This window comes from Lissotriton helveticus, chromosome 2_1 (genome assembly GCF_964261635.1).
Source record: "Lissotriton helveticus chromosome 2_1, aLisHel1.1, whole genome shotgun sequence".
NCBI classification, from domain to species: Eukaryota; Metazoa; Chordata; class Amphibia; order Caudata; family Salamandridae; genus Lissotriton; species Lissotriton helveticus.
Window position 1 is genome coordinate 1,758,275,012 of NC_136059.1, and position 23,690 is coordinate 1,758,298,701.

Here is a 23,690-nt window from a genome sequence, read left to right on the forward strand (position 1 = left end):
CTAAGGCTGCCCAGGGCGAGTACACAGTGTGCCTCCCCTAGCTAATCCTGGTGCTGCATGCAGTGCCAGGATTGGCTGGTCCACCGCGCAACATCCATTATTGGATGCCGCGCGTGGGTGGGCGGGGGCAGAGTGGCGCAACCCCAGGCAGAAGGAGAAGCAAGCAGACCCCGGCGAGAGCCCCCAGGCCCGGTGTGTGACCCCCCCCCCCCCAGCCTCCCGGTGCCAGTCGTCCCTGGAGGGGCTGCGAGACTCGAGGAGCAGCAGGAGCCGCTGGCAGAAGTTGTGGAAAGTTTCCAAGAAGATGCCAAAGACGGTCAGGGTGAGTGCGGCGATCGGAGAGGGGTCCTGTGACAGATAGGTTACCGCATCAGAGTCTAATAGAGTATCTGCTGTATACAAGGTGGCGTAAAGCCTCCAAGTCATGGGCAAGTTCCTCATCCCGAGACCGCAGGGAACCCGCCAGGTGCCTGCAGTTCAGTGATCCTCCGGTCCACTGCTTGAGCTCTGAGACGATGTGCCAGCATGCGCTCTGCCTTTTTGACCCCAGCTTAATATTTCTGTTGTACCCTAAGCCAGCTGTGTGTGGTGGTTTTGAGAGGGAGAGGGCACAGTTTGGGGACTCTTGTAAGGTTAGGGTGGGTGTGCAAGAACTGCACAGGCCTCGTAATCCGAGGTGTGGTGGGAGCTTGACTAGGGAACGTGATATTTTGCCTGTCATGTCACGATATTGCACATTGTGAAGTGTATGGTTCCCATTTCATCGGCCCTTCGATATTTAGGGTTGCACGTCCTCCCCTTGCCTCTTTAGGATTCCAACGTACCCTTTCCAATACACATTTTAATACCTACAAGATGAATTTGCTCTCCTGTGATAAATCAGGAGACGGTGTTAGCCAGTGTTTGAATGCGCGCAGAGTGAGTTTCACAAAAATTAATCTACCCCTTTAGAGCTCAGCGCAGGCCGGCAAGAGGCCCGCTCAATCTTAAAATATTTTATAACCTCCTTGGGCGCGCAGTTCAGCTACAACTACCGCTCAACATCCTAAACTGTCATCTCCATCTTCTTGCAGCATAAAAATGATTTTTTCCTATAATAAAGACTTGTTATAATATCCATAATGTAACTACAGAGGTCATGGACGTCTTGAGATAACTTCATTGTGACTAGCACCTCGCGCCGCCCTGGGACATGTTTGCCTCATATTAATCACCCTGTCAGTCTTGCTTTGCTAATTAGAGTCAGAAGTCTAAAGGTCAGACGCATGTGAGTCACAAAGTTTTCATCTTGTGCTTGAACTTGACTTAGTCTCCAAGTCTACAATAAAACATACCAGATGCGTATCCGCTGCTTTTTCGTGTGGTCCTTATGCAAATAGATTGGTTTGCACGTTGTAAGTTAGCAGAAACCCAATCATATCATCTGGTTCTTTTTACTGGTATTTACCGTTTTCAGTAAAGACAACACCTTTGGTTACCCCCCCTTATACATTCCAGCAGGTCAAATATGATGAAATGTAATGGAGCAGAAGACCCAGGAAATACCGGGACATGTAGAAAGCACCTAAATCTGCATGTTGTGCTCCATTTTTAAGGGCGCGACTCATTATCGGTGGCATTCATCCTAAGCAATGTTTCTTCTGCCCAACCCATATCTAGTGCTTGTAGTGGTTTCCGTCCTGCCGTTAGCTGACAGCGAAAACTGCATCTGAACCGTATTGGGTGTGAGAGACTTCCAGTTCCTTATCCTAGGTTTCTAATTTAAGCCGCTTGGTGTGTCGATCCCTATTTTAGCCTGTGGCTATTGCAATAGAGTGGCACACTCAACCACCTTTATGGTCTCCCGTAGGGTAGAGACAGAGCTGCCTGATATTTTGTTAGTCTGTGGAAATAAGGTTATGGCTGCCAATGAATCTGTCAGTATGTGAACATAGGAGTTAAGTATTGAGCCAGCAGATCTTGGGTGCCGGCGAGTCTCTACATGGCTCATATTGTAGTATGTGCGGCTGAAAAGAAAGTATATCCAGTGGACGTAGGATGCATGTACCTCCATATATTCCTTAGACTAGCTTCCCCCAACCACTGTCTAGTGGCTGGAGTAAGGCCACCAAACTGACTCACCCGGGGTGTGGACGTATCCCCCTGATCATCCATCATGATTAGGGCTCCTGGTTTTATGGTATTTATTTTATTAACATTTCCGTCTGTATTTATCCATATTTATTTTTTGCCTATATAACTGATATATATTTCAATGTTTATTTTGTGCTTTGAGAATAAATGGAGCCGTAAAATTGTATATTTCTGTGTTTATTTAACTCTTGAACATGCATACATGGATGCCTGTCACAATGTAGCAAATTAGGCAGCCATGTATAACTAAACACTACACTCATAAGTACATATTAGTGTTATACTACAAAAATATGTTAACATATGCCTATTTAAGGAAATCTCATCCTGTTTTTTAATTCCCCATGATTTATGTATGTTTAGTGCTAGGAGGTCCAAGTCTGTGCCAGAAAACAATGTGAATATGTACGTAAATATTTGAAAGTTCCATCACTGACAGTATAAGATAGGTTGCATTGTCAGAAAGTTTGAAGTGATGCCATCAATTACAGCCAAAACCGGCGTAAACGCAATTTGACCATTTGAGCACATTTACATTTGTTTTAGGCAACCAGACTTGTTTAGCTGTCTGCCCCTCCCTCGGGCTAGTTGCAAGACTAAAATATACCCAAATTGCCACGCATAGTGATTGTGTCTGCCCAGTCCCTGTGAATTGTACACCTTCTTAGGTATTTTGTGAAAGTGTTTTATTTTTTTAATAGCGCATGCTACCTATATTGAGTCTTTTTGAAGCTGCCTACATATTTCAATACAACTCGAACATGGCGGTAGTAGATAGTGAGACCTTTTCTTTTGGACCTGGGACATTAGGTGGTTACTAGGCACTATATGTGGTGGGCACTGCTAAGGACGGCAGGACGGCACTGTTCAGGACGGCATTTGTTTTAGCACTTTGTGAAAGCTGATAATCTAAATCATTGCGACTGACATGCCTTTATTTAATTGCCGCAAGCTGTGCATGGTGCGAGCGTGAGCCACACTGTTAAAACATGGTATTTCAAGCTGGTATTTATTTAAAGTCTTATAGTCTGAATTCAGCACCTGAGCATAATAGGATGGAATGTATGAAGCTCTGTGGTTATACTGAATAAGCAGCTACCTATGTTATGCCATCTATTAATGTAATAACTGCACTTTCACAATTGCTTTATTAACCTTCCTGCTTTCTCAAATTTGCTTAAAAAAATGCACGATTTTTCTTCTTTTTTTTCAAAATTTTCTTGGGGGGGTAACCCCCCCAAAGCCCCCTTTTGGGGGTTGGCCTTGCTCGCTGCGCTCGCTCGCTACGGTGCTGTATGCAAATCACTTTGCGCCCCACCACTTTCAAATGTCACCCACCGCCCCTGTTTCTGAACCCATTAACTGATTCGGAAATACCTTCTTTGAATCGATAAATGTGTTTAGTAAATACAAAAGTGCTTTTCGCAAACCCCATAGATTTAGCAAATTGGGGGTGTTACGGCTGTGAAAGAGATTCGAACATTAGGCCAGGGATTTTTTTAAACGTAGTCTTTCTTTCCCTATGTTTCCTGTCTATTTATTTCTTTGTCCCTCTACCAAGGGTGACGTCTATCTGTACAGATAAAGTTGTACCCCGTGTTTTAAAAAACTCTTTCTTTTCTTGGCCTCTGCTATATTATAAAGAACGATAACATTAAACATTTTAAATGTGACAATCTATTGTACTTTTGTTTAAAAATTAATGTTATCATGGTCTCATATGTGGTTAATGCGCTTTTTAACGTGCTGCTCAAAACAAAGAAGGTAGTCTTAGTCGCTGCTGTTCATTATAACACTCTTAACATTAGTATCCTTAAAAACAAGCCTAGGTTGCCCTGGTTTTGTAAACCTATAAATAATTTACACAAATGAGAGAAAGCAACGAGAGGTTGGAATTGTGAAGGGAGATGGGTTAAAGGGTGTTCCTACAAAGTGAAATATTAACAGCCATTTTAATAGTTAATTTAACCCACGACACAAGGCAACTAAACATGTACGTGTTAATACAAGTAACAAATACAGGCAACACTAAACTAATATATATTGGAGATATTTGGAGTAAGGAGAGGCCATTTAACACAGAATATTTAGAATTTTCAAAGCAGTCGCATTTCAATTGAAGGCATACAATGTCAGACTTTATCGTAATATATGCACCATGGGTCTGAATTCAAAAGGTGAAATAAAATGCATTTTCCGTTAACTGCAGTAGTGATTTAATATGAATTAGTAAAGTGAGTGTGACAAGTTTAAAGAGCATACTGCTACCACCCATAAAACGCCCGTCAGATCTACACCATATAAGAATGGGCTTTGCCTCTTCCACTAACCTCCTGGCTAAAATGATAATTATGCAAACATATCTACTTAGTTCTTGCAGTGTAACGTTTCATGAACACATTTGGTTTTCTCATGAAATTTGTAATACATAAAAACAGCAACTGAGCGACACGAGATGAATATGTGATCCAATGGTGGACCCTTTGTCAGTTTGCTCATTTGGGAGACTGGAAGCCTCAAGATGGTTCATAAATGTCACCTACAAATCTGTATCAACAGGGTTGCACCATTGCATGGGTGCAGATTTGCGAAATGAAGTTACTTCACAAAGGTTCCCGAGGGTATGCCTGGAAACCTGTGGCAGTCACAGGTTTCCAGACGTGAAAACCTATGTGAATTACGAATTATACCCATGCATAGTGCAATAATAAATTTTTCTTATTTTCATCCATAGCTATAATATTTTTTACTATGCAGAAACTATCCCCATACCAGTTTTAAAAAATTTCCTTGCCTAATTTCACCATGGATACTGATTTACTTTATCCCTCGACAGGAATAAACTCTAATTATTTCCAGTGCAGGAATGGGTCATAAAAACACTAGTGAGAGTTAGTGATGTTCCCGCAACGTTCTAGGGCAGTTGGTGTCCTCAGATAGATATGTGGGAACAGTGCAGATGAAATAAAGAGAATATAATATGGACAATGGAATGCCTCCGTGGATTTAGAAAACGCCCCACCTTCCCATTACAATGAAAATTTAAATGTTTAATATTTTCTCATAAAAAATTTATTTAATTAATATTTATTTATCTGCATATTTGTGTATTTGTTTGACAAATACTTGTTTCTTAATTTTTGTGTATTGTTTTGAGGGTCATATCACCCAAATTGATTAAGCCGGGATCCTCAACTTGGAGTAATAACTCAGTGGGGTCCTTGGATTCCAATAATGAATCAGTGGAGTTCCCCGAATTCCAATAATGATCTGTTGGGGGTCCACAAAAGAACCACTGTTCTAGGCCATCCCTGCCCTGGAACACCCAACCCCATGCCCCTGGGGTAATATATGCATATGCTCAGTTTCACACCATTGCAAAATAAAATTTCCCTGAGGTAAATGGATAAGTGCAAATTCACCTTTTGAGAATTCCCCTCATGTATATTAGGCCAGTTTGCACATTCAAGTTGATCTTGTACACTCAAATGTCTTTGTAAGTTGTGTCTTTTGTTTATAAACCTTCCACCTCTCAAGCTATGGTTTTAAGATCCCATAGAGGCTTTTGTTATAACCCTAATGCCAGTTCTGTTTCAGGGGCACATTCTTAAGGCAGGCGGTATTTGCCCATGAGCCAATTGCAAATGTGCTATTTCAGATGTGAACATTGTTCATCTATACTATCTGCCCACATGTCGTCAGTAGGTAAAAGAATCTCGTTGGCAAATAAGGCAAAATTATAATTTGTGCTCCTAGGAACGTGCGCTGCTGTTCTGATTTGTGCAGCCTGGCGTGCCAATGTGGAAATCAACATTTCTCACTTTTTGCGAAAGGTTCTCGCCAGGTTTTACCTGCTGGCAATTTTTCCACAGAAAAATAGCACATGTGCAATTAGCCCCTAAGCAAAGACTGCACAACTTGAGAATTTGGATATGAAATGGAATTACTACCAAGGTTGTAATCGAAGCCATTGAAGTAGCTGCTTTGTGTAGTATATGAAATTACATTTGTTGCATTCAGTTTCTGTTGGGAAGATGTCACCCACTCCACTCCCTTGGAACACAAGACAATTTTGACAATTTGGAAGTTAAAGCTGCAGCTTTTGCACTAATCCTACTGAGTATGTATTTAAGAGTCCCATCCCATACAGCTTTTCAAAGGCTGAACAGGGTCCTGTCCACAGGCAGAGGTAAAATAACAAGATTTCTATGCAGCTTAATAAGCTGACTTGGAGTGGCAGCATCACGAGCAGCATTGTGCCCAGCATTTGTGAGACCACAATGGTGAGGTTGGCTCCAGAGCCCAGTGAACGGGTGTGTGGGCCTCTCACACCTTCACAGATGGAAAGAAGTGGAATGGAAAAGCTGCATGCAGGAGGTAGATAAGAGGGAATACCAACTGATCTTGGGGCTAAATGCAGAAGGGAGAAAAAAGAGCATAGCCTATAATAGTGAGAAACAAATGCTACCGGAACCCATAAATGTAAGATGTTAAAATACAGAGCGTTCTACGTTCTTCCACTCATGGTTTCTGGCCATAGGTGTGCTGCATTCTGAAACTTGGAGTTTTGTCTTTACATGGTAAACCTTAGGCCTGGGTGGTAAATTCCGTTCCGCTCGCGGAATTTGGGTAATTTCGCGTTCCGCGGAGAATGCGAAATTGCCCAAAATCCTGCGTTCTGCGACTTTGCGAAATGTATTGCTTGTTCGCGTTCTCAAATGCGTGTTCGCGAGATATTTTCCCCCCGAGCACGCAAACAGTAATTGCGAACAGGAAAAAAGCATCCAGGACAAGCAATTCTGCGTGTTCGCGGAATTTCTGCGTGTTCGCGGAGATTTTTCACCGTTTCACGGAGATTTGCGTAACCCGATTACACAAATTCCGCCCACCCCTAGTAAACATGGTCTCTGCAATATGAAAACGTGAAAGACTAAAACGCAAAACAGGTTCAAGGTGGTGTGCGACATTGCGCCACTTGCCTACCATGTAAAAAGGGGAGCTGCACAGTGAGATGAGGACCAGAGGATTGGAGAGAGCCAAGTGGGAATATGAAAGAAACGTGTGCCCCAATGGGGTCTGCCACATGATTTTGGCTTTCTCATGTGTGCCCTTAATCCCATGTGTGCCACAGATTTAAGGGGAAATGCTGTGAAATTTAGGATGTCAGTCCTGAGAAGCAAGAGCCGAGGGGTTAAACATGCAGCAACCCCTATGGTAGGCTGGCCTACAAGGGAGTGCACAGATTTCTAGACATAGAGTGCTTTTCGAAGGCCAATAGCTCCGCAGGCTTCAGCCCTAGATGTCTTTTTGCAAGAAACCCTTTACCTTTGGAGAGCTGAGAAGACCACAGATGTTCAGGTACAGGGACTGTTTTTCCTGCTTTTTTTCTATATCTATATTGAAAAAAGAGGACAAGCAAAAGCCTACATTTCGTCATGACATCATCATTATACTAATTTGAAAACTGAATAATTCTCTTGATAAGCACAAATCCTTATCGGAATCTAGCATATTTTTCCCACTGTCCTAATGCAGGGGCTGAATATTTGCTAAATGTTTGATCTCAAAAGACTTCTGCCTTTTCTGGTGTCTTTAGATCAAGGATTGACGTACTTTGACGGAGTATTGTATAGTTGCTCCCATTGCCTGTGTTGTCATTAGACTGAGGATTTTCACATGTGCTGCACCTACATATTGTACGCATTCAATAGTCTATGGAGAAAGATGTCTTAGTGCTCTCTCTGGCATCCTTACATACTCTAAAGGCCAAGCAAAATATCGTTTGGTTTTATTATAGTTTCACCAATCTGTCCAGTTCTCACAACAAAAGGAAGCCTTGTTGCATGTGTGGATATTATTTTCCTACCTCGCCTGTAGAAGCAAACCTTCACATTGTGAATGGAGAGTGGAACAAAAAAAGACTTTTCAGGCCCTGTGCTTCGTGTTAACTTACCAGAAATTTGCATCAATTTACACAATGGCAGTTGATGCTTCAGAAGATGTCCTGACTACTAGTAATTGTTTTACTGTTGCTTGCAAAGACGTTAATAGACATATGATTGAAAACATTACAATATTATATCCTATGGGGGATCTCCAAAGAACCACTGTGAACATAAGACTGTTACTACTAAAAGTGTATATGGCACGTGGAGCAGCTGCTGAAGTGGTTATCCAAATCTGCTGAGTTACCGTGTTAACTCTCTTCAGTTATCTCCTGCACATCAATATATTTGTCTTCAATAAATCCATCATCATCTGTCACAAAGACACTCTTTTGCTCAAACACAACCATGCAGTCGTCTTCATCTAGCATTGATGGTGTTGTTTGTGGAACGGTGCTCATATCACTGGTAAACTCCTGGTCAAACATGTCCGGTTGGTATTCCTGCAGGCGATGGTGATTATAGCTGGCCAGGTAGTTGTACCATTTTGGAAACTTTATGGCCACTAAAATAAAAAAAGAAGTTGCCAGGACGACTCCCACTACACCCGCAAGGAAGTTCCAGCTTTTACCAGACGTAGTTGAGGCTTAATGTGAGAGAGAAAAAAAACATTTGTATTATTTATAATCACCGTAACCAGTTATTTCGACGCTCATTCATGTTGACTGCTGGAGTATTTATGCACCTCTTTACTGAATTTTTTTATGAATAATTAGCATTAGGATGGTTAAACACATGTACTTCTATGATGTTTATGTGCGCCAATACAAACCATTTATTTTGGACACAGTGAAACTGTGAAAAAATATTGTAAAGCGTGGCTTGATTGCTGGCTCTATGGGCTATTGATCAAACTACAACAGTAGACTGCGACAAGAAGAGTCTGTCAGACATAATGATGTTTTATTTTTGACGATCTGCCTTCTATACTGAAATTTACAGGTGAAAACCTTTTACCCTTTGCACTTTTTCCCCCTGCAATTCTCTGCAATTCTGAGGTCCAATATTTATACCTGGTGCCTTATTTGAATTGGAAGAAACTTCTAGAGGATTCCTTTTGAAGTGCTCAGATTCCTGGCTTCCCTGCCCTGGCTTCAGTTCGTCTGAATGGGGTTCAAAATCCTCTGTGTAAAGGCAGGACACAGCCTAATCAATTGTAAGTGGGGCTGTGCCTAGCTGGACCCTCCCATCCTGCCAGTGATGGTCCATCTAGGCAAACCGAAGCTCTCTTACGTGTGTGGCTATCTAGGAGGAATACACAACAACCAACTGCCAACTACACCTATTCATGTTACCCAGAGACAAACTGCAGGCACTAAATGGCTAAGGCGTGAAAATGCCCACTTTCTAGGCAGCTAGGGCTGGACTGTTCCGACGAGGCACAGGGTCAAGACTGATTTGCATATGGCCAGGTCTAAACTGGGGTGGCATGGTGAGCAAAAGAATTATGGATTTAACCCAGATGTCTTGACTGGGGGTGAATGTTTGTATTTGTTCTGCATTCCGTCCATCAATTGTGGGTCTTTTGCTTTCTCGCGCTAAGTGCGCTGTGTATGCTCAGACATGGTTTCCGGGCTCACTGTCCCACTGGATTCAAGCTATCTTGGCTGTTGTGGGGTTAAACCCCGAAACCGGCCCTAGGATGCTTGTTTCCAGTCCAGGGAGGACCTCGCGTGGCAGTTCAGGCTGGACTATTCCCATTAGGCACAGGGTCAAGACTGATTTGCATATGGCCAGGTCTAAACTGGGGTGGCATGCTGAGCAAAAGAATGATGGATTTAACCCAGATCTCTTGATTGGGGGGAATGTTTTGATTTGTTCTGCATTTTTAAAATTGTCACCATAAATATGACTTCACCATTAAAGGGGATTTTTCAATACATTTCCAAAGACGCATCAACCTGTTCCCATTTAAAAATTAAGCTTTTTAAATGCAAGAAGGTTGTTCCAATGGTATCCTTTGGAAGAAGCTCCAAAAAAGATCAGTAGTCATCTTCAATTATGCTGATGACCTTCAGCTCATCTTTAATATCGATTCCTCCCCCTCCTCCATAGAGAACGTCCAATCCACCATGACGTTCATCAGTAGTTGAATGAACGCGAACCAGCTCAAGCTTAATCCTCATAAGACTGAGCTGGTCCTCACGGGGCCTCCAGGAAATCCTTGGAACACCAATTTCTGGCCACTCTCCCTGGGCTGTCCACCATCCCCTGTCAACTCGGTTAAGAGCCTAGGAGTCACCATCAGTAATGACCTCTCAGTGAGGGCCCAAATTAAATCGGTGGTCTCTGTTTTTCAGGAAAATCAGCAGATTCCTCTCTCATGAAGCCCTCATCCAAGCCACTCTGGGATTGGTCATATCCCGCATTGACTATGCAAACGCACAGTACGCTGGAATACCTGCATACAAATCTCATCAACTCCAACTTATCCAGAATCAAGCAGCCAGACTTATTCATGGCCAGCCAAAGTCTAGCCGTACTAACCCTCTCCTTAAGAGCCTTCATTGGCTCCCTGTGGCTCAGCGCAGCCTCTTGATTCATAAAGCCCTTTCCTCCCAAGGCCAGCCTTTATTGCCTCTCGAATCCACCGTTATGTCCCTTCCCGGGTCGTACGATCTTCCTGCTCCAATCTTTTGTCCCCATGCACCTTTAGACGCAAGAAGCATGGTGGCCTGAGATTTTCCTCACAAGCCCCACTCTTTTGAAATTCCCTCCCCCCATATCTCCATCTAATCTCCGCCTATTCTCAATTTAGGAGGTCGCTCAAGACCTGGCTTTTCTCTCAAGCTTACAATTAACTTCACCATATTGCTGCGACCTCAGCTCGTCCTCGTAAGCACCAAGAAACCGCTGGTGTACGTGCGCTCTATAAATTATTTTTATCATATATCATATCAAGAAGCAGGACTTGCAGTAGTGAAAATCGAATTTAGGAGTTTTTCACTACCAGGACTTATAAAACTTAAAATTACATGTCCTACTTTTTACATACATTGCATTCTGCACTGAGGGCTCTTTAGGGCCTACCCTGTGGTTCCTTATATGTATTAAAAAGGCTGGTTGAGCTTGGCAAAAGGTTTATGTTGTCAGGTTGAAATGGCCTTTTAAAACTAAACACAGGCTGCAATAGCAGGCCTGAGACAGGTTTGGTAGGCTAATTAAGTAGATGGCACAACAAGTGCTGCAAGGTCACTAGTAGCATTTAATTTACAGGCCCTGTGCATAAGTAGTGCACTTTGTGAGGGACTTATAAGTAAATTAAATAAGCCAACTGGGGACAAGCCAATGTTACCATGTTTTAAGGAGGTAGCACAAACACTTCAGCACAAGTTACTGGCTGTAAAGTGCACAGAGTCAACAAAAACGAGATCAGTAAAATATGGAGGAGTAAGGCAAAAAGTTTGGGGAAGAGCATTCTTTGGCTGACAGGTCTAACAGCTACTCTCTTGTAATCTGTGTTCTTCATTAGAGGAATCTTCTTCATAGTCATAACCAACCCACCCTCCTCCCTAGCTTGAATATTAGGATAATAACACATTCCCCTGTACGACTCGTACAAATACATTACCGTTAGAGGCTCTGCAGCACGTCCAACGTAGACATGGTGAGACATGGAAGCTGCTAAATATTTAAATGAGTATTTTCCTATTTTCATTTTTCTTTGGCTTCTACATGTCTGACTGCAATGTCCCTTCATTTCTGTTATTGGGTTTCTGTGATGTTTAGGGCTGCAAGGTAATGGCTATGCCACAGGTTTGTGCTATTTATCATTTACTATAACAGGATATTTATTTTTGTGGAAGGAGGTGCATTAAATTCAGAAAATTTAGACTCCGGTTGGCTGCAGTTCCCATTTTTATATATAGAATGTTCTTGTTACCATTTAAATATACTGTATTGCAACATGTTTATAGCGCTAACTACCCCTATTTGGGGTGCTGAAGCGCTTGCCTACATGGGTACAAAAGGGGGTGGTGATGGACGGAGCATCAGAACCAATCAAACACTCACACCCAGTCAAAAGATCTGGGTTTGATCCATCACGAATTAAACCCAGATCTTTTGACTGGGTGTGAGTGTTTGATTGGTTCTGATGCTCCGTCCATCACCACCCTCTTTTGTACCTGCCTACATGGGTAGCATGCTACACTGTATAGGGTGTATGGTCGGAACTGTTTATTTTTTTATTTGACCCTATGTAGGAAGTGTGTCCATGTTATGAGTGATGACCACCAAGGGGTGGTTATCAGGTCATGGACGCAGTGCTCAACAGTGTGGTGAATGAAGAGGTGTAATAGCTAGATCCATTTTTTGGTTTTCAGTAAGTGAGCTGCTTTGAACAGCTCTACAGATCCCTTTATGGTATTTCTTAGGATCATAATCTACTTAACTAGTTACTGCACTGGGTTGTCAATCATGTGACATATTTAGATTTGAAGGTCCTGAGCAGTTGGAGGGAGACCTGGTCGAGGGATCTGCTGTGATCGACATTATTAATATCATTACATATCTGATTGTGATTGTGAGATGTCAAGAAACTGTCATAGTATGTAGTTTGTTGGAACCTGCAGTGGTGGACTATATTAGACTCCTCCGATCAACAAGTCTTATGTCTCCTCCGATCGTCAAGTCTTATGTGCAGATCTCTACAGTTAGTGCATGCCTGTTGAGTTGGCGATGGAAGAGTACAGTACTGGGTGATGGACAAAACCGTAGAAGGTCTGTCTTATGTAAGTAGGATGATGTCAAGCAGTATAAGGGAATTATTATCCTTTATGAACTACAATTGACTTCCCAACCACTGAATGTCAGGGTATTCGTGCGGTCAAGGAGGTTTATATATTTATTGTAATGCAAATGCCTTTAAAAAGACCTTTCTACCCTTGACAAGGCAGCGAAGAGTTTTATGTGGGGCAGAACTCTGCTCAGGAATCTATGGTTAGCATTTTTCCCAGTGGATTTGGTATTAGTCTTATGCTGTTAACAAAGCAATTCCATGCATCTATTCCAATTTTAGTGTGGTAGGTAAAGTTAATAGGAGTTAGGTGTGACCTTTAGTGGGAGGTGGGGGTATGAATATATGGAAATGGTTGGCGGTGTTAATAGAGGATCTACAGGTGATTATGTATTATTAAGGTGGAAGGGTATGACTTTTAAAGGACAGGTTGTGGTCTTTGCAATGAGGTGCAGGCAATTTGCAGAAATACCAAAATAGGGATGAAAGTAAAACATTCATAACATTTATAGTAGGCTCTGCATATCAAAAAGTGATACCTGTGTATTCTGGATTAGATGTGGCTACATAATTGGACCCCAAAAAGCCCAAATTCACCTCCGTTACTAAAATGAGATCATGTGTAAGATTGGAACTCGGCTTGTCCAAGCAGTTGGTTCCTAGACTTTTACTTTAGCCTGGCTCAATCCTATATTTACCCTATCCCTAAACAAAAGAATAGGTAAATATAAGAAAATTATTGATAGCAGTGGAAAGTGTAAGCACTGTTTGGCACTGGTAGATTCTTCATCTCAATCAATTAAAGAGCCAGCAGTTTCAGGGGCATCTTCCCCAGCACCAGAGCTTGTCTCTTACTGCAGTACGTTCTAAGGCTAATTCCATAAAAATATTATACCCTAAGAAAAAGTCCTGCATTCAGTGCATCACACTTTTTTATAGTTCCTTGATAGGACTATTTTGCATCACCTGGAATAACAAAGTAACCCTTATGTTCTCTATTTTCATATTTGAATCTGGGACGTACCTTCTCTGTGGCCATCACAACAGAATCCACTTGTGTTCTTACCAAATATTCAGATAATGGGTACTCTAGCTAGCTGTTTCAAATGTAAATTATAATATCTTAAACACTGATCTGTCTTTAAATTCCCTATGTTTACTACCTCTTCCTATTTCCAAAGATTCTGCTTCTTCTCCAATGTCTGCAGACAAGTAATAAGATGTGCACTATCTCTCCAAAGACAGGTTTTCAAAACCTACAACAATTTCATTAGTTAAGCCCATGCTGTTTGAAGCCATCCTACCGGGCAGCAGAGAAATAAAAATACAAGTCCGCTTCTATGAGAGCCGTGTATGCGTCAGCCGTCTTTGACGGCTCCAAAGAAACATCAAAATGTTGAATTCTTAAGTGGTGCCATCTACTTCAAAATGCAAGATATCCAGAGCGCACATGAATTCTAAGACTGTGACAGTCTCTGCATCCCCTAAATTATTTCATTTAGTGTCATCTAAATTAATGCAGTCTTAGAGCAGAACTTAGCGCGCAGCTTGGTCTGTAAGATTTGGGGGGAGGCGTGTATCAGCACTCTCCTCACCTCTCCTTAGCACCGGTGCACAATCAGGTAGCCGTGTGTTATGCACTCACCTTTGCACCATAGTGTAAGGGTGTTCTATGTGAGTCTAGCATAGGTTTTGTACTGGAAGTGTACACTTCCAGTACAAAATACAATGCGAAATCTAACTTTAAAACTTTTTCACTTTGTAGGCCTGCAGTACAGTGCAGCACACATGCAAAGTCGGAATAGAAAGGAGAAGTAAAAGCATTTCTACTATTTAAAATGGGCATCATTTTTTTTACACAAAACTCTGAATACTTTTTTTTTAGTAAATCGTGTTTTGTGTGATAAACCATGGGTGGTTGCTTGGAAATGCCCAGGCACCACCCATGGAACGCCTGCTTTGCGCTAAGTAATGCAAAGCAGCTCTTTGTGCTGCTTTGCATTACTTTCATGTGAATTTACAGCACAAAACAAATTTGTGCTGGAAAGTAAATTGGGAAAATTTGATTTTGCGTTGATTTGAGTCACTTTTGTGCTGCAAACGCTGCACAAAATCTTAGTAAAAGTACCCCATAATTTTAAAATACATTATACGAGAAGCAGGTGGCACGCGAGGGGCTTAAAGGGAGAGTAATGCGGATTGCTAGGGACAATAAGTGAGAAAACACATTATTTTGTGAAATAACCAATATCTTTTTACAAACAGTGTGTGTGCATTTTTAGCCTATGTGTGTAAACCATCCTGATGAAATCCGATAGACATCTCACCATACCAGACTGAAAGCATCTGTACCCAATAAAGTATCACAAAATTCATTTATTAGGTGGTGTAACACTCACTGATACAGCCAAGCTGTTGCCGCAATTTGCCCTGACGCCCGCCAGCCTTCCCAGAGACTTTCTGCCCTCGGTTGAGCGCCTTCCCGCCTCCCGCTGCCCGACTCCCCTGCCATCTTGGAGTCCTGGTGGCCGAGTGGAGCGTGGGACGAGGGGGGGTAAAGAAACCACACTACCCAGCATCCCGAGCAGCGCACGCGTCATCTGCGCGCCAGGAGGCGCTGAAATAGCGCGTCACCCCGGTCGAGGGGTGGAACACTCACTGATACTGCCAAGCTGTTGTCGCAATTTGCCCTGACGCCCGCCTGCCTTCCCAGAGACTTTCTGCCCTCGGTTGAGCGCCTTCCCGCCTCCCGCTGCCCGACTCCCCTGCCATCTTGGAGTCCTGGTGGCCGAGTGGAGCGTGGGACGAGGGGGGTAAAGAAACCACACTCCCCAGCATCCCGAGCGGCGCACGCGTCATCTGCGCGCCAGGAGGCGCTGAAATAGCGCGTCACCCCGGTCGAGGGGTGGAACACTCACTGATACTGCCAAGCTGTTGCCGCAATTTGCCCTGACGCCCGCCAGCCTTCCCAGAGACTTTCTGCCCTCGGTTGAGCGCCTTCCCGCCTCCCGCTGCCCGACTCCCCTGCCATCTTGGAGTCCTGGTGGCCGAGTGGAGCGTGGGACGAGGGGGGTAAAGAAACCACACTCCCCAGCATCCCGAGCGGCGCACGCGTCATCTGCGCGCCAGGAGGCGCTGAAATAGCGCGTCACCCCGGTCGAGGGGTGGAACACTCACTGATACTGCCAAGCTGTTGCCGCAATTTGCCCTGACGCCCGCCAGCCTTCCCAGAGACTTTCTGCCCTCGGTTGAGCGCCTTCCCGCCTCCCGCTGCCCGACTCCCCTGCCATCTTGGAGTCCTGGTGGCCGAGTGGAGCGTGGGACGAGGGGGGTAAAGAAACCACACTCCCCAGCATCCCGAGCGGCACACGCGTCATCTGCGCGCCAGGAGGCGCTGAAATAGCGCGTCACCCCGGTCGAGGGGTGGAACACTCACTGATACTGCCAAGCTGTTGCCGCAATTTGCCCTGACGCCCGCCAGCCTTCCCAGAGACTTTCTGCCCTCGGTTGAGCGCCTTCCCGCCTCCCGCTGCCCGACTCCCCTGCCATCTTGGAGTCCTGGTGGCCGAGTGGAGCGTGGGACGAGGGGGGTAAAGAAACCACACTCCCCAGCATCCCGAGCGGCGCACGCGTCATCTGCGCGCCAGGAGGCGCTGAAATAGCGCGTCACCCCCGCCTCGCGGGACGCCGGGCGAAGCCCGGGCCAAGGGCGGGCCAAGGGCGGGCCCGTTCTAGCCCGTTCCAGACCGGGTAAGACTGGACTGGGCCACCTTATTAACATTATATTTTGTGTGCCCCCAACAAAACATATCATCTTATCTTGTTCACTCTGGACTCTTTGAAGTGTAACTGTTTACATAGTTCCTGATAATTATGTCTCCCAGAATAACTAGAAACAGCAAAGCTGCGCATGCCGCCCAGATAATAGGTCCAATAGACCAATTCATTGCCAAGGCAAACGATGCCATCAATCAGGGTGTGCTCCTGTTGGAAAGGAGGGTCTCACAAGACCTAGCTGCAGCCAGGCGCTCTTCACTGGGCCTACTGGCATCTGCTGTAACACCGCAACGCATCCTAGCCTCAGACTTCCAACACGAGACCCAAACGGTTCCCGGGATAGTGGACTTATCGGTATCTACCAACCTTTCCACAACACAAATATCACACACCTCTGCATCCCGTCCCTCCCGTTCACTTGAGAGAACTCCGATTCTCTTTTCCAACTTGGAGGAGAATCCTCCATCTCCTAACACTAGGGGACAGCGGGAAGGTGCCATTCCAAAAAGGAGAAAAGACCAAAAGGATAATAATAATCTTTCCATAAATATTACCGATTCACACCAGGTTCTCCTGTCACAATTCAACGAAGACTCTCCCTCATTAGTTCATCATTTATCCCAACTAGAATTATCTCAACAGCCAAATGTCTTAACAACGTCAGAACTAATAAATCCTCCACCTGGCACTCTCAATCCTGTTTCGACTGGTAACATATGTAGTGGGCGGGATTCCCCGCCACAAGATTTACATACTTTAGCCCCTATAGAGGCCTTAATTAAACTACATCTTAAACCCATCGAATCAGCGTTATCAAAGATCGAGAAACTATTAGTTATACTAACATCTGAATTAAAAACTAAGAACAGCTCGATCCCTATGCCTTCTTGTACTGTGGCCCAACAACACAAGCCAAAACCAATAAAGCCCGGGGGTACAGTTCCCCAACAAACCCCCCAAGCCCCCAAAGTGGTGACCACCACAGCGGTGGTCCATCAAAAACCTGTCCCCATAACTAATACTAAACCACAGCAATCAACAATCAATACTGCTGTAAAAAATTCTGGTATCCCTTCCCTCTCTGGTCCTTCTGCCCAAACGGCCAAACCTACCAGTTTACCAACCATACGACCTATAGCTAAAACTCCAGCCTCCAAAAATGCGGCTTATAATATAAGACGTAACGCAGCACGCTCTGTTCACCTCCCCCCAGAGGCAACGCCGTTTGTAGTTATAATGACCGGGGTTCCAGCGTTGCATGTCAACTCTGAAGAACCTGGATGGTCCCTAAAAAATAAGGTGCTCCATTGGTTGTCTATGAATCAGCCACTTCCCCCTTTTGCTAACAACAGAGTTGTCTCAGTCTGTAGAGTCCCCTGGGTAGGGAAGGAGCAAAAAACTATTCCAGGGGATTGCATTATAATAAACTTTGAAGACCCCCAAACTGTAGAACATATCTGTCCATGGGGTGATCAAACATCTACCGAAGGAATTGGTACGAAAAGATTAGCTTTCTTCTATCCTCCTGCCCAGTCCCTACCACCAGCCCCAGAGTGGAACTGGACCCAGGTCGGGAACCGGAACAAAAATCCGGATTGGATAAATTGGCAAGGGCAAGGTGGTAGAGCTGCCATGCCTTCTTTGGACTGGAGGGGTGTTCCCACTTACAACAGGTTCGACTGCTTGGAGATGGTGGACTGACCACCAACAGCTAATGTCATGGATGATAGGAATTTCTCCCCCATAGGGCCACCAGTCCCGATACCATCAAGTTCTCCCGTACTCTCAACTCTGCCGAACGAAACAACGTCTTTACCAATTTCGGCAACGCAAATAGACTTAGTGGACGTACATACTTTCCATCACGTTGGTTCTCAGCCTTGTTCCACCACTACACCTGACAAACAACGAGAGAGACTGCTCTCTCCACCTAACACTGACCTTAGCTCATTACGAAATACACCATCCCTAAAAGGAAGGCCTCCTTCTACCAAAGGAACATCGTCAGCCTATCTAGTGCCTATATTATTCTGGAACGTAGCTGGTCTGCGACCCAGAGTATTATCGACATCTTGGCTGGCTTATGTTACCTCCTATCAGATTCTGTGCCTCCAAGAGACATGGACTGTTGATCCACTGCACATAGAAGGTTATCTAACGTTCCACTCTCCGGCCACCCCATCAATACACGGCAGACCTAAGGGGGGTCTTGTGGTATACATATCAAACAAGCTTGATGCAAAGAAAATTTCTGTTCAGTGTACTACCTCGTATTATCAAATTCTTTTGATTACTTTTAAAAACGGTATGTCATATAGTCTTGTTAATTTTTACAATAATCTATCTCCTGCAGAATGTGTCAAAACTGTGTCCGCAATTTCACTTTTTGTAGGCGAACAACGAGCTAACCACTCATTAGCTATGTATAATGTAATTTGGGGAGGGGACTTCAATGTACAATTGTGCTCTCATTATAAGAAATCTGATTGTGGCCTCCTAGATGAAAACGATTGCCCTATGACACACTTCACTCATTCCCCTGTAGGTGAATCTTTTAATGATTGTTTAATGTCGTTGGAATTGACTTATGCCAACGAACTCGTAGATCCTCCCGTGGAATTCAACCCTACTTTCCACGGCAGGGGATGTTTTAGTACCATAGATTTTATACTTTGTTCATATTCCTTAAAGGGTACACTTTCCCAGTTTAGTACAGGAACAGAAATTTCAGGTGATCATTTCCCCAACACATTAGTACTAAGGCTAGCTATGAGTGCTCCCCACCCAACAAAGAATAGCCTGCTGACCCAAAAGTCATTGTCTATGGTTAAAACTAACGGCTATTCCGTGAAATGGTCAAGGATAGATCCAGCAGTAACATTAAGCTCTGTGATCTCTAAAGCACTCCCATGGATAAATACATGTCTTGATGAGGTATCCTCCCCAGAGCAAATTATTTCCAGTTTCGGGGAAATCTTGAAAGTCATTCAGAAGGTTCTATTTCGAACCTGTAAACCGGGCAGCCATACGGAACCAGGCTGGTTTAATACGGCATGCCGGAAAGCTTTAAACGCCCTAAAGAAAGAGCTCCATAATCCAATTAGAGACCAATCTAAAATAACTAAATTAAGATCTGAATATAAGCAGGCCCAAATAAGCTGTAAAAGAGACCACAAAAACAAACTATGGGCCCAATTACATGAGAGCTGCAATAGCAAGGACAGCTCTCTATTCTGGCAAGTAGTAAAATCACCTTTTCTACTTGATGGTAGCTCACATCAACACCTGGATGTAGTTGTGTCTGCGGACGAGTGGGTGACACACTTTTCTAAAATCTTTAGTGACCCCCCCTCGTCAAGCACCGTGCATCCTACCCCAGTGAGCGAACCTCATAAAAAAGGGGTCTATCCAATTGACCTTCACTTCACTCTTGGAGAGGTCATAAGCGCACTATCCTCTTCAAAAACTGGAAAGGCCCCTGGTCCAGACGGTGCCCCTTTAGATATATTCCTATCAAACATCGATTTATGGTCTCCAATAATTACCCAACTAATGGCGGCAGTTCTAAATAACGGCCTTTTGGACTCTTGGTCCTCCTCCATACTGCTCCCTATTTTCAAAAAAGGTGAGAGAAATAATCCTGCCTGCTACAGGCCCATCTCCCTCCTGGATTCACTGGGTAAAGTCGCGGGCCGTCTAATTCTGGATCGATTACAGGATTGGGCGGCAGAAAAGAACATCATCACGGACCTACAGTATGGATTCCGGGAGGGACTGGGTACTTTTGAACAGGCCCTAAACCTGACACTCTTAATAGGGAAGTATGTTGGGGTAAAACGGGGCAACCTATTCATGGTCTACGTCGACCTCAGCGCGGTGTTTGATTGCGTAATCCACGCCAAGCTGTGGTCTATCCTGGATGAGTTGGGCGTTGATCCACCCCTTATCATGTTCTTGCGCGAGCTTTATACTGACGCCTCGGCTTGCGTAAGATTTGGTACTGGTGGGGAGTTAACACCCTCTTTTCCAATAAACCGTGGAGTAAGACAGGGCTGTGTCCTGGCTCCCTTTCTATTCAATTTATACACCAATGGCCTGGAAGCAGCCATGCTAGAAGGGAGCCAGGACTTACCTACCATCAATCAGCGCCCTATCCCAGCACTTCTCTACGCTGACGATTCCGTAATTTTTGCCCGGACCTTAGTACAACTTCAGAAGCAGTTGGACAAATACTGTAACTTCATGCTTTCGCTTGGCTTAAAGGTGAATAAGACCAAGACCTTTGTCATGCAAACAGGGCCCAAAGTAAAAAGCTCCAAACATCTTTGCATTGAGCAATCAAAACTGGAACGCGTTAGGGAATACCCTTACCTGGGCATCCTAATAGACGACCAGTTAACATGGAAAAGGGCGACGGTAACGAGGAAATTGCTTTACCAACGAGCAACTTCTGCCCTCGTCTCATTTTCGAGAAAAATGGGTAAACCAACTCCCCCTGTATTGCTCAAAATTCATCAAGGTAAATGCCTGAGCATCGCCACATACGGAGCCGGTGTATGGGGCTATGTAAACACCTCTGAATTACAAAAAATTCAAAACGGCTTTGTCAAATACCTGCTGGCCCTCCCACGGAGTGCCCCCACTTACGGTTGCCATATAGAGCTTGGGATAGACTACTTAACTGATTACATCAAATGTCAACCAATGCTCCTATGGCACCGTATCTGGACAAAGCCTCAGTGCCACCTTACACGTGCCCTGATTTCAGAATGTCTCGAGATGTCGTCCTGGAAAAACATCCCATGGTTGGCGTACGTGGTCAACTTCTTGAAAGATCTCGACCTTATACAGTATGCCATTGAGCCCTCAACAATCAATGAGATGAGTAGACAATCTCTGAAACATCATTGTCTTAATCATTTAAGGGAACTCCGTATGTCTGGAGAAATATCAAAGCAATCCAACGCTCTTATTTTGATGGCCCAAGTGTCCCCAGGCACACAGCCCTATTTATCATATCACATATCCAATCATGAAAAGTATCTATTAACCAGGTTGCGTTTCAATCTGTTTTTTCGATTGGTCACTTTCCCAAATACGCTAAACTGGTCCCATGAATTGGAAAAATGTCCATGTGATAAAGTCTCCCCTCAATCAACCATGCATGTAGTACTGTTTTGTCACTATTATGCTGTAGCACGCAGGCGTTGGGTCTTACCATTGTTACGTCAAATGGGGTTGAGGACCTGTCGCCCGGCGTTTTTAGCTTTGCAGCAGCTTGATACACAATATGTGGCAAAGAACCTAGCACTGTTTTTGAAATCTTGTATAACTATTCGTAAAGCTCTAGAAACGAACCCTAGCTGAATTTTATGAATACCTGTACTAACTTTCTAAATGGACTAAAAGTGTATTTTTCTTTATTTTAGTTTTTTCACCTTTTTTTAAGCGTAATAATGTATTAACAACAACTGTGATTTTATGATGAAATGTTTACATATGATGTACTTTTTATGATTAATATAATGGTTAATCGAATAAAAGATTTGAATTGAATTGAGGTGGTGTAACATCCCAAACACCCCCCTGAAGCTATGCCCCTGAGAACACAGCCTTGCTGCCAAGACAAATGAATGCCCTTTTTGTCATGACACATTATATATACATTGTTAAAAGAAGACAATTTTGAAAAGTTAAATCTCCTTGAGTCCTGCAGTCCCACCCTCCCAACCCTTGCCAAATCAGCCTCAATACGTAAGGCTGAGCAACAGCAGCAGCTAATAAACACCGACCTGTAAGGTAAGACATTCAAAACATTGCATGCTGGTGTCTAAATCCAGAACATGCTGGCTGCATGTTTCTTGTCTTCATTCAGGCATTGTTAGAAATGTGGGTATCTAGTTGGCAGTCGCTTGCACCCTGTCAAAGTAGGGACCCTTATTCCAGTCAGGGCAAGGGGATTACACAGCTAAGAAAAACCCTGCTCGCCCCCTAGGTAGCTTGGCACGAGCAGTCAGGCTTATCTCAGAGACAATGTGTAAAGCATTTGTACACAACTCACACAGTAACACAGTGAAAATACTACAAATGGACACCACACCAGTTTGGGAAAATAACTAATCTTTATCTAAATAAAACTAGACCAAAATGACAAAAAATCCAACATACACAAGCAAAGATATCACTTTTAAAAGGTTTAAAATAATTCAGTCCATAGGGAACTATGGATGCATCACTTTCGTCTCAAAGTACCTGGGATGCATTAAAATCAAATTCGATAACAGGTGTGGGGGAGATGAGGTGCCAGAAAAGCAAAGCTATGTGTTGATCCCTTACTCCCAGGAGAGGTGATGCGTTGATTCCTTACTGCCAGGGGAGTTGATGCGTGGTTCCTTACTGCCAGGGGAGGTGATGCGTCAATTCCTTACTATGAGGGGAGGTGATGTGTCGATCTCTGGACACTCGACCTTAGTTCCTTACTGGTGGGCTACGTCGGTAAAGAACTTGGTGCCAAGGTGCAAAGCCTCAAAAATCAGGACACCCTGGGTCAATGCGGCAGCGAAACAGGTGCTGTGTCGATTTTCCAGCCATGTGGCAGGGGATGCGTCGATTTCCTCATCTGCACAGCAGGGTCTGTGTCAGAGTCAGAGCGGGTGCCTCGGATGATGGAGACACAGTGCTCATGACTCGGGCTGTGGCGATCCTTTAGCCACACTGCAGGCGCTGCGTTGATTCTTTTGCCGCACCGCTAAGATGCATTGGGTTTTCAGCTGCACCGTGGTGCTGTGTCAGGAAACACAGGCGCTGAAGGTCGATGTGTGGATTTTCCCAGTCCTTTGCTGCAAAACCACCTCCAAGGACCCCAAACTGGAATTGCCACCACTTGTCAGGTCAGGACTCTCAGCAGAGGAGTTCAGGGGCTGCAGATAAAGTTTATGATGTCCCTGAGATTTTTCAACAGGAGGCAAGCACACACAAGCCCTTGGAGAACCTGGGAAAGCCGGATGTAGAAAACAAAGTCAGTCTTTTCAATGCCTTAGACAGAAGCAGCAGGCCAACACAGAAAAGCACACAGCAAATTGGTAGTCCCCCCCGAC

The 23,690-nt window shown here is 44.2% G+C and overlaps 2 protein-coding genes across 2 annotated transcripts in view; one reads left to right on the forward strand and one right to left on the reverse strand.

Moving 5' to 3' along the window:
* IFT74 (intraflagellar transport 74) overlaps positions 1-23,690 on the forward strand; it is a 452,022-nt gene that overhangs the window by 116,662 nt on the left and 311,670 nt on the right. The window lies entirely within an intron of this gene.
* LRRC19 (leucine rich repeat containing 19) overlaps positions 4,333-23,690 on the reverse strand; it is a 71,971-nt gene continuing 52,613 nt past the window's right edge. The window contains exon 4 of the mRNA XM_078676712.1: positions 4,333-8,664. Within this exon, the coding sequence (XP_078532838.1) occupies positions 8,330-8,664 (335 nt within the window). The 3' untranslated portion in view covers positions 4,333-8,329. The remainder of the gene's footprint in view (positions 8,665-23,690) is intronic.